The sequence below is a fragment of the Notolepis coatsorum genome (assembly GCF_963971535.1).
Source record: "Notolepis coatsorum genome assembly, chromosome: 1".
Lineage (NCBI taxonomy): Eukaryota > Metazoa > Chordata > Actinopteri > Aulopiformes > Paralepididae > Notolepis > Notolepis coatsorum.
Genome location: NC_140165.1, coordinates 33,420,170 through 33,432,429, shown reverse-complemented (window position 1 = coordinate 33,432,429; position 12,260 = coordinate 33,420,170). Strand labels below are relative to the sequence as shown.

Genomic DNA, 12,260 nt, shown 5'->3' with positions numbered 1-12,260 from the left:
AAATTTTACAGTTACATACTGCAGGTTTAATTACTTGAATTACTTATGAATGAACTTAGGGTTATGATTGATCTCTTTTTGATATCTGCCCCTCATACTCACCTACTTACTTCGTTTATCTTTCTAACATCTCACCTACTGTATCTTATCTGTTAAAGAAATCACGAATGAAAATCTCTCCCCACCTTTTCTTTATTATTATTATTATTATTATTATTATTATTATTATTATTATTATTATTATTATTATTATTATTATTATTATTATCATTATTATTATTATTATTATTATTATTATTATTATTATTATTACATTTATTTTTACAGCCTTCTGCCTTCAGACTAATGTGCACCCTCTCACTCATCCCCACAGTCAGTCCTTGTGTGCCAGTTAGTGACTTGATGCTTTGCTCACACCAGTGTGATTGGTTTGTCCCCCCCCCCCAGGGTGCCCAGGGTGTCGCAGGAGAGGCAGGCCAGGGAGGGCTGGGTGGGCTGGCAGGGCTGCCGGGACCCATTGGACCACAGGGTCTTCCAGGACCCCCTGGTCCACCAGGGCCAGCCTACCACATTGTGGGCCATGTGAGTTCCTGATAAACATCCATACTATCTCATATAGGGGATAGATTTAGATGTTGTGTTCTGAATGGATAGACGGATGATGGACGGATGATGGGCGGATGATGGATGGATGGATGAATGGACGGAGGATGGATGGATGGATGGATGGATGTTGGATGGATGGATGAATCAAATCAAATCAAATCAAATGTATTTGTAACAACACACGTTAATGTCCCCATGGGCCGGACACGTATTCTTTAAACAAGTCAAGAAGAAACATCACAATAAATCAAGAACAAAACAAAAACACCATAAAGTCCAAAAAATAAAAAATAAATAAATGCAACACTCCCAGACATACCCCACGCGAAGGTAAGGAAAAACTCACTAAAACCTAGCAATAGGAAAAAATGCACCACAGGCAATGTGGAGGAGAGAAACCTTAGAAGGGCCGTTCAAGGGGGGGATCTCCCTTCTTAGATGTCAGTGATAGTAGTGTTGCAATAAAACAGGCGACAGTTGGTAAGCATGCACTCATATGCATAATGAAACACAGATAAGTGCATGCAATAGCAACTGAACATTTTGAAATATTGTAAAATAGAGCTGATGGCGGATCTATTTGAGGCATGGGGCATGGGGCGGCGCAGAGAGGGTCACATCCTCCCGGTCATCATCACGGGACCTCCGCTACTCTGGTCATCACCACGAGACAGCCACTCTCAGGAAGACAGGGAGACAGGGAGATGGGACAGGCGTTAGACAGTTTGCGTGATGAATGGTAGATGGATGATGGATGGATGAATGGATGGATGATGGATGGATGGATGATGGATGGATGGATGGATGATGGATGGATGGTTGGATGGATGATGGATGGATGATGGATGGACGGATGGATGATGGATGGATGATGGATGGATGCATGAATGGTTGGATGGATGATGGATGGACGGATGATGGATGGATGGTTGGATGGATGGAAGGACGGTTGGAAGGACGATGGATGAAAGGACAGATGGAAGGACAGATGGAAGAACAAATAGTTGGATGGCAGGCCCAAAATGTAGTTAATTTCCCCCCCCCCTTCTCCTAGCGTGACCAAGAGGGGTCTGGAGTGACCAATGGCGTGGCCGGAGTAATTGGGATTCCAGGACCACAGGTATCCTGTTAATGTTGTTTGCACAGATTATTGAAATTTATTTTCCATGTCCCACAGTCTTATGATGTATTGTATTCTGTGTTCCAGGGTTCGTCTGGCATCGCTGGCTTACCGGTAAGTACTGTTGACTGAAGTCAATAACATAACACAGGAGAGTCAGTACTGTTTTGATCTGTTTGAACAGAGTGGTCCAACTCTCACAGTGAATGTGTTTATATGTACACATCATTCCATTATAAGCAGATAAGCAGTGCATGTGTTTATATGTACACATCATTCCATTATAAGCAGATAAGCAGTGCATGTGTTTATATGTGCACATAATTCCATATACTGTATAAACTCATATCCCAGTTAAATTTACAATCCAGAAATGTACTGTATTTTGATATTCTGACCTTTTTATATATTCCCTATGTTTTCAAAGGGTTTGATGAATGTAGATGGATTTAGCTTTTTTAGAACTATCTTAGCCCAATATAACTCAAAATACAGGTCTACTCCAATGTTTAATAACAGTATTAATGTAGAGAGAAAACAAAATAATTGACAGCTTCTCAAGGCATGTAAATCTCATGTTTAGCAGTCAAAGGCCTCGTATTAAAGGCTTATACAATACATTTATGAGTGGGGGAAAATATCCCCAGTCCAATTAATCACTAATGTTAAAGCCACTAGTGGGCCATACTTATATACATATTTTATTAACAGTCTTTATACTTGTTTTAATAAATTTTGTATTTATCTTTATTATTCTGTCTTTTAAAGGTGCTATACATAACATTCAGCCACAAGATGTCGCACTAGAGCACCAGTATGTAATTTATCCAAGCAGGTGCAGATTACTCAGATCATTGTAAATGAGGGTCTGCCTTCAATGATTTTGCGAGTGTAAAAATAAAGGCAATATACTGCCATCACCGATTGGGTCTTTAAGATAGTAAATACAGTAAGTACAGTACAGTAAATGGGATGAGGTGTTTACATGCTTCAGTGTCCTATATCCCAGGTATCATATTGTAGTGTTTCTCAGTGTCCTATATCCCAGGTACTGTATCATATTGTAGTGTTTCTCAGTGTCCTATATCCCAGGTATCATATTGTAGTTTATCTCATAATGTCCTATACATCAGGTATCATATTGTAGTTTTTCTCACAATCAGGTGGCATTAACACGTTCTGCTCATAAACTGAATGATTGTTTTATCCTGTATCGGATTATTAGCACAACAGGAAGCACGCACTCATTCTGTCTCCATCTCTCGACCTCCTGTAGGGAAGGGCGGGATTCCCTGGTATTCCCGGGGACAAAGGAGCAGAGGGGCAGAGAGGAGGGATGGGACCACCTGGGATGGACGGATTCCCCGGAAAATGGGTGCGAATAGGAGCTCAAATCTGTACCTTCGCAGCTCGGCTGCAGAGGAACCTGCACAAGTATCAGTGCTGAGCGCATATCATATCAGAAACAGTGTTTTTTACGTCAACGGTTTCCTTACCCACACCTTCTTTTTCCAGGGAGACAAGGGAGAAAGAGGCCTGGCAGGGGAGGCGGTGAGATATCTTTTGAAACTCTGATTTATCAGCAAAGTGGTCATGCGTGTTAATTAAAAGAATTGACATAATGTCAAACCCCGCCCCTCTTTTCTCAACCTCCAATCGCAACTGGAGGATCAAGAAAAGAGGACAGGGTTTTGAGATGGGTCAATTAGAGAATAGAATAGGATTATGTTGTCATATTACAATGAAGGGGCCGTGGTACAAGTGGGACACTTTGATGTTTGTGTAATTGAAAAATTATGCAATGGGGTGATTATCCCCTACATTGTGCATTCTTATTTGATAACGGCACACCTTATCGTGTATCGTCCCTTACTTATACAAGCTTTAGTTTTCAACCAAGCAATATGTGGCTGAGAGTCATACCACTAGTGTTGATATCCACACAGCACCAGGGACGTGCACAGCCCGTTTACTCTGATTGGCATGGTTTGCCCCTCTGGAGAAAATTTTTTTTACATGTGCCCCCACGGTTGAGAAATGTCACACTAAAGTGCCCTTTTGAGTGGCAAAAATATTTTATACTCAAACCCTGCAAATATCGGTATCGGTTGATATCGGTATCGTAAAATTAAGAGTTGGACAATATCGGTATATCGGTACCAGTAAAAAATCCAATATCGAGCATCCCTACTTGTAACCTATAAATGTGTGGTTTTCTTTCTCTTTTGTTCCTCCTCGTTTCATTGGACATAGGGCTTGCCAGGACGAGATGGAGGGCCACCGGGGCCTCCGGGCGCCCCCGGGCCTCCAGGACAGATCGTGCAGCAGTCGTCAGACGTGAGTTGGGAAGTCAAACTGTGGACATGAAGAATCTGTTGTCCCTTTTCCTGCACATACTGTCTTCTAGGAGAGGAGAAACAAATAGCATGCTAACTTGTCATTGTAACTCCCTCGTGCACTCACTTCATTCATTCAATCATTCCCCTACTCCCTCCCTCCCACCCCCACTCACTCACTCACTCACTCACTCACTCACTCACTCACTCACTCACTCACTCACTCACTCACTCACTCACTCACTCACTCACTCACTCACTCACTCACTCACTCACTCACTCACTCGATAATGTATTTTAATTGCTTGACCACCTATTAAGTGACTTACTAACTGACCTAACTTTGTCTCACCGTAGTATAATGATCTGATTGGGAACGAAGGAGGGTATCAGGTAAGTGAAGACACTTGTAATCCACTAACAGTTCTCAACCTCGGGGTCGGGACCCCCAAGAGGGTCACAGAGTGATTTTGGGGGGTCGGGGGGAAGGATATACAAATACAACGTCATGTTTAGAATTTTTGGAATAGATGCTTTTTTTCTTGTGAAATAAACAATATTTGAAATCTAAAGCCCTCCTCCAATATGTAATCAAGTAAAAATGTTGCCTGAAAAGGGGGGAAATATATTTTTTGTAAATGTTCACCATTTTGTTCGACTATGTACACAGGCATCCCTCTGTTTTAGGGGTCGCGAACAGGCATCCCTCCGTTTTAATAATAATAATAATAATGACTTGGATTTATATAGCGCTCTTCATGAGACCCAGAGCGCTTCACAGAGTCGATTATTCGTTCATACACAGTCATACCGGTGGTGGTAAGCTACAATTGCAGCCAGAGCTGCCCTGAGGCAGATTCACGGAAGCGTGGCGAATAATCAACGCCTACGGCCCCTCAGACCACCACCAACATTCATTCACATGCATACACATTCATACGAGGAGGTTTTAGGGGTCGCAAACAGGCATCCCTCTGTTTTAGGGGTCGCGAACAGGCATCCCGCCATTTTAGGGGTCGTAAACAGGCATCCCTCTGTTTTAGGGGTTGCGAACAGGCATCCCTCTGTTTTAGGGGTCGCAAACAGGCATCCCTCTGTTTTAGGGGTTGCGAACAGGCATCCCTCTGTTTTAGGGGTCGCGAACAGACATCCCTCTGTTTTAGGGGTCGCGAACAGACATCCCTCTGTTTTAGGGGTCGCGAACAGGCATCCCTCTGTTTTAGGGGTCGCGAACAGGCATCCCTCTGTTTTAGGGGTCACGAACAGGCATCCCTCTGTTGTAGGGGTCGCGAACCTAGAAGGTTGAGAACCACTGCACTAACCCGACTCTTTTATACAACATTTAGTTCCAAACATTGTGATTGGATGAGAGACATTCCATGGTGGCAGAGAACCAAAATAAAGCTTTGGTCTTTGTTTAACCTTATGTGTAAAAAGATTATGTAAAAGAAAAGTTGTATAAAAGCAATAACATACTCACGTCGTGCTATATGGTGGTTTGTTGGAACTGGTACCCTACGCTGCAGTCGTAGGAACAAGGCTACTATGACAGCAGTACAGTGGTGCCAATAACCACGATATAGCACTTCCTCTCATATGATATTGTTTAAATAAACTGTAGTGTTATTTTAGCACAAGGTAAGTATTTGGACTCCATTGTTCTCATGTATTGTTTTTCTTTCTTTTTTCTCTCTCCTGAAGAGTGGACATGGTATTCCTGGTCGAGCAGGATTCCCAGTATGTATTAAATTCACTGTCAAAAACATTATTTAAAAAAACGTTCAGTCGAAACGGCAATTTGGATGAAAGTTAAGCGCTTTACATATTTTGACAGGGGCCCGTTGGACCAAAGGGGGAGAGAGGCACAGCCGGGACACCAGGATATGCAAATAAGGTAAATGAACCGTTTACATAATCCATCTCGTAGAGTAAATACTCACATATCCTGATTCCTGAAAAGCATCAGAGTGTTCATGTGTAAACGCCCCCGCCGTGTGATTGACTTGTCCTCCATGCTGTGCGCAGGGAGATAAAGGAGAGTCTGGAGTCATCGCGGGGCCTGATGGGAGACCTATCTACCTGGGCGGGCTGGCTGGACCGCAGGTGAGAATCTCAACACCAGATACTGTAGGGTTTGGAATTATTCAAAGACTAGTCCATCAATGGCTGTATGATGTTTAGTTTAGTTTAGTTTAGTTTATTCAGGATCCCCATTAGTACCTCAGTAACAACTACTCTTCCTGGGCTCCTCTCAAAATAACATAACAAATTCAAACATAAAATCATTGTACAATCAGAATAAAACAATACTTCCATGCACATTGTACAAGCAATTTACCAAAACAAAGAATAATAATGACAGTAAAGATAGTAATGTGTCTGTCTACATGAATGAAGCTCCACATAAGTGGAGAGGTGACAGAGGCCCCAACTCTCACCTACTGTACCACCACACAAATGCCCTAGAGACATTTATTTTTTTTAATTTTATTTTTAAATGTGTCTTACTGCTAATATGTGTTAGATGTAATGGCAGTTTGTTCCAGTTTGACATAGCTCTATACATTACAGTTTTCTTTAATGAATTTGTTTTGGGTAGTGGAAGCGTGAATCTTTCCATAGCTGCATGTCTGTCTGGTATTATAAACATGTTGATCTTTAGTATGTATCATCTGTGTATATAAACATATAGGCACTCTCAAGGTACAGATATTTCTGTAGGCCACTAGTCGACATGCTCATCGGATTAGAGACAACATTTTCCATAATTTTAAATATAATATAATTATACATATATATATATGAAATTGGTCAAAGTTCCCATCCATGCCAGATACAAATCACATCATTATACATTCACTTTATATTATGAATTATAGATTACACCACATACCACATGTCATCCTCATCCATGTGTGTGTTTGTGTTTTGTGTGTGTGTGTGTGTGTGTGTGTGTGTGTGTGTGTGTGTGTGTGTGTGTGTGTGTGTGTGTGTGTGTGTGTGTGTGTGTGTGTGTGTGTGTGTGTGTGTGTGTGTGTGTGTGTGTGTGTGTGTGTGTGTGTGTGTGTGTGTGTGTGTGTGTGTGTACTTAAAGGGAGAGTCAGGGCCACCTGGCCCCGAAGGACCGCCTGTAAGTACTGTATTCACATCTACTCTTGAAGTATTTGTATAAATAAATATATACTGTATATATATATTCAAACCTGCCAAAAGCGTGAAGATAACCATGTCTATATTATCTCTGTGTTCAGGGTCACTCTGGGATTTCTGGCCAGAAAGGAGAGATAGGTTTCCCCGGCAGACCGGTGAGTAGACTTCCATCTAATATTATATTCCATATTCACGCTCGTACACATTTTGATTGTTTGATTGTGATTCACGACGTGTGTTTTCTCCACAGGGTCGGCCTGGACTGAACGGCGCGAGGGGAGAGAAGGGAGACTCGGGCAGCGGGACGGGCCATGGATATCCAGTAAGCATCGCGTGCCTCTCTTGATGTTTTCCTCAAAGGGATCCGTTTGGTCCCTGACCAAGGAAACTATAAAAGAAGGAAGGGTCTTCTCGTCAGAATACCAGCGTTCTATGCTCTGCTTGTTGCCAGATTTTAGTGCCAGTTCTATTGAAGCCTATGGGAGATGCATGGAGAAGCATAATATACAAGCTATCTGAGGAAATATCAACATAAACGTCATGACCAAATGGTCATAAACAAGGAGATGGCCCTTTCAACCGAACTGACAGTTTACACACTTGTAATGTGCGTTCACGGGCTACAGTGACGTGATGACCCTTCGTTCTTTTATAGTTTCCTTGTCCCTGACCTTGTCTTCTCAAACCCTCTTTTCTTGATCCTCCAATCACAACTGTTGCTTCCCCTCAGACCAACAGGCTAAAACGGAATCTTCAAGAATGTCATGCAACGACAAAACGCATTAGTAAACGCATTCATGCGGCAAAAACAGAGAGACTCGGACTCAGCTTCTTCCCCCAGGCCATCAGAACACACACACACACACACACACACACACACACACACACACACACACACACACACACACACACACACACACACACACACACACACACACACACACACACACACACACACACACACACACACACACACACACACACACACTCTCTCTCTCACATACCCCACACACAAATACAGTACAAAAAGGTCACTTTAAAAAACAGATCTGTATATATTGTATATTACTCATTGCCTTTATTCTTAAGCTTAGCATTTTATTTTATTCTTATTACTTTTTTATCAGGTCTACTCTATTTTATTATCTATTCTATTTTATTATTAGTATTTTTGCACAATCGAGGCGGGCATGGCCAGCCACCTACATTTCACTGCATGTCTCGTGTATGTACAGTATGTGACAAATAAAACTCTTGAATCTTGAATCTAGTAGCAGTGAGCACAGAATGTTCACATCACACCACTTTCAAACAGCTCTCCAGGGCCATTCCTGATGGAGCCCAGTGGGACATGATGAGCGCTCGTCTGCATAATTACACTGTCAATCACAATTTGGGGCGTCTGACAAAGTGATGCATGATGAGAATTTTTAACAAACTGTGTGACATTTGAATGATGCAGACATCTGGGTCTTCAAACTTTGGAAAAAGATAACTATGGATGTCGCAACTAAAAAATAACAATAATAATAATAATAATAATAATAATAATAATAATAATAATAATAATAATAATAATAATAATAATAATAATAATAATAATAATAATAATAATAATAATAATAATAATAATAATAATAATAATAATAATAATAATAATAATAATAACAATAATCATAATAATAATAATAATAATAATAATAATAATAATAATAATAATAATAATAATAATAATAATAATAATAATAATAATAATAATAATAATAATAATAATAATAATAATAATAATAATATTAATATTAATAATAATATTAATAATAATAATAATAATAATAATAATATAAAGTCTGCAGGGATAGGAAAATGATAGAAAGATACAAGGAAGGAGGCACCTATATAACCCAGCTGGACTGGAACATTCCCCAGGGGAAGAAGAAGTAGAAATGACAAACTCAACAAATGAAAGTGGACTTCAGAGGCTAAATCCAGCAACAGGTAGCAAGGTCTCTGTTTTGATGAGCAGTTCTGTTCCATTTATTAAAAAGGATTAAAATAACATTTACAAGACACCTAACAACAACGCCCAAAATAATGCTCAGTTTAAAAAAAATATGATAATAATAAATAAATAAGAATATTTTTAATAGTCACCATTTACTGGTCACCACTTAATATTTTGATGTTTGAAAGTGAGACAATAAGGTTCTCTAAATCTAGAGACATCTAGCAGATTGGAGCTGTTTAAATGCAGAGTCGTTTTTTCATGGTGGTCCAATTACTACTTAGCTAAGATAAGTTTCTCCTTTTGCACCTGAAACCTAGACAGCCTTAGGTGTGAATTACAGACGTTCCTATTTAATTTCAATTACTGTATCACTTACTGTATTTAACCCTTTCACTACCACACTACAGAAGGTCAACCCTGTCACTACCACACTACAGAAGGTCAACCCTTTCACTACCACACTACAGAAGGCTAACCTTTCACTACCACACTACAGAAGGTCAACCCTTTCACTATCACACTACAGAAGGTCAACCCTTTCACTGCCACACTACAGGATGTTAACCTTTCACTACCACACTACAGAAGGTTAACCTTTCACTACCACACTACAGAAGGTTAACCTTTCACTACCACACTACAGAAGGTTAACCTTTCACTACAGAAGGTTAACCTTTCACTACCACACTACAGAAGGTTAACCTTTCACTACCACACTACAAAGGGTTAACCTTTCACTACCACACTACAGAAGGTTAACCTTTCACTACCACACTACAGAAGGTTAACCTTTCACTACCACACTACAGAAGGTTCTGTATCGTATCGCTCTCGCTCGGCATCGCTCTCTGCACTATCTCGCATACGTGCACGCGCACTGAATAAAGACCACAATGTACCTTTAATCCCAATATTCGTCTGACCACACCCCTATCAGCTTACCCATATAAGCAGGGGTGGGGCCACCCACTCTCCTCCTTCTCGCTTTCACCACAAGGAAGAAGTGCCTCGGTAGATCCCCACACTTGACACCATGATGGAAGAAAGGTTTAGGAGCAGCTTTGGGAAACAAGGATACGTTGACATCATATCTTTATTTTCTCTCTCACTATTTTCGAGAAAATACGGCGATATTGTCTTCGTACTGGAGTGTCTGGAAGATGATGATCATTCTAAAAACCCTCCACCGGTTTTCGTATTGGGAGCACGCCGCTGCATGCTTCTCAACTGCAGTTCCTTGCTGTGTTTGTTGGGGTGAAACCTGTCAGGCCACAGCTGAACTGTCGGACATGCCGCTGTTGTGAGAAGCGGTGCGTTCCAGGTTGGGTGAGTAGTGTTTGCTGGCGGGCTCCACTTGTCTGTTAGTGCTATGGGGGCTACTTGACAAAGTTTATGGAAACCGGCCCCAGGCTAGGGTCCTTTGTTCAGCCACCTAGGCGACAGAAGGCCTTGGTCTGAAGACCATTATAGTTTTAACTAGTGGGCCGCGACCATTGACACTGGTGATCCCTGTGTGTTCTGGACGAGTGGATTCTCTCTGTCACCGTGTTAAGGCCCCATCTTTCATATCCAAATGAGAGTATTCCTTCACGAGGGGATATGTGCATGTAATGTGCGATAGCGGCAGATTCATGTTCAAAGTCAGCTACACAGGCCAGTTGGTACTGTGCTGATTCCGTCGGATGTGGTAAAGTCACCGTTGTGAAGCGGTGTTGACATCTTGTTTTCTCTTTTCTCTTAAAAAGTGAGGAGAGGTTCAGAACGGCGGCCTGTCTGGGTGAGTGTTATGTCATTGTTTACATGTTCATAGCTTACGGTTAGCCAGTCAGCTGTTAACTGCTGCGTTAGCCTGCTGGATCGCTGCATGGCCTGCTTAGGGCCTACTATTAGCCAGTCAGCTGTTAGCTGCGGGGCTAGCATGTCGTGGTCGCTAGGTAACGTTAGCTTGCTGCTATGGCCATGGCCTGGCGCGGGGTAGCTTAGCTTCTCGCGCGCCGCCGTGAGCTCGCTTCTGATCGCGTGCGTCGTTAGATCGGCGTCTCGCGAGCAGAAGCAGTAGCACCCGAACGGTTGGAGCGGCCGTTAGCTTGATGCTAGTCTGTTGAACGTGCTTTGATTTTAACATGTTTTACACTCTTGACCACGACGTCATCCTTGACAGGGGATGTTTTCGTCGACCCTGCCCTGAGCCAGGACGGCAAGGTTGCATCAACAGGGAACTGTAGTGCGGGTTGGGGCGGTGACGCTGCCCAGTTCGGACAACACAGGAGCGGCTGTGTTTCCTACGGTGTCTGTGACTGCACTTCGCTGATCTGCGTTCCGGGTAGGAACGGGGTTGACCAGACCTCATAACACGTCTTCTGGTTTTACTTTGCTAAATGTATTGTGAATAACGGTGTTTTTCCCAAAACGTGTGTTGCTACAATGCATTTAGGATACGTTGCGGGTTATGTGTGAGCTGTTTTTGTCACTGGCAGTTAGCTTCTCCGTGCAAACGGGATGTAATGATCTGGTTGTTGTGTGAGAAACACGGCCGTGTACTCACAACTAAGGTAACTAACCTATGAAGCTATGCTTGGTGACAAGTGAGTAAAAGAATGTTCTTTCTCAGACTGTAATGACAATGAACAGTGTGTTCACACATTAACAGGTTTTCCTGTTTTAACTGGCCGTATTGAGGGTAAAATAGGAGGATTGTGTTTCCCCCCCGGTTCCCTGGGGACTTTTTCATCCTCCTATCAGACATGTTGTGCATTAATTGTGTCTTTTGTGTGGTAGGGATACGATGTAACTCTTAGCTTGATTGCTGAGGTTGTGCTAAATCTGCTGGAGAAACTTATTTCCTAAAGGGAAATTGGTTTGGTTGCTGTCATGTGTGCTTAGCAAGGCCTGTGGTCGATACTAATCAAGAATGATGTATTCTCTCATTGTGAAAAAAACGGCGTTCCTCTGTTGAGTGTTTTTGCCATTTTTTGTAGGTGATGATGGGTTGTGTGTGTCATGTGACCTACAACTGGGTTGTACTGGCCACAGAAGCACATGT

At 41.9% G+C, this 12,260-nt stretch overlaps 1 protein-coding gene across 1 annotated transcript in view; it reads left to right on the top strand.

Annotated features, from left to right (window-relative positions):
• Window positions 1-12,260, top strand: part of LOC311229684 (uncharacterized protein) — a 79,424-nt gene that overhangs the window by 44,282 nt on the left and 22,882 nt on the right. The window contains exons 17-29 of the mRNA XM_084315759.1: window positions 448-582; window positions 1,661-1,726; window positions 1,814-1,840; window positions 3,003-3,101; window positions 3,242-3,277; window positions 3,980-4,063; window positions 4,420-4,455; window positions 5,764-5,799; window positions 5,897-5,956; window positions 6,088-6,165; window positions 7,157-7,192; window positions 7,314-7,367; window positions 7,463-7,534. Coding sequence (XP_084171885.1) covers window positions 448-582; window positions 1,661-1,726; window positions 1,814-1,840; window positions 3,003-3,101; window positions 3,242-3,277; window positions 3,980-4,063; window positions 4,420-4,455; window positions 5,764-5,799; window positions 5,897-5,956; window positions 6,088-6,165; window positions 7,157-7,192; window positions 7,314-7,367; window positions 7,463-7,534 — 819 coding nt within the window. The remainder of the gene's footprint in view (window positions 1-447; window positions 583-1,660; window positions 1,727-1,813; window positions 1,841-3,002; window positions 3,102-3,241; window positions 3,278-3,979; window positions 4,064-4,419; window positions 4,456-5,763; window positions 5,800-5,896; window positions 5,957-6,087; window positions 6,166-7,156; window positions 7,193-7,313; window positions 7,368-7,462; window positions 7,535-12,260) is intronic.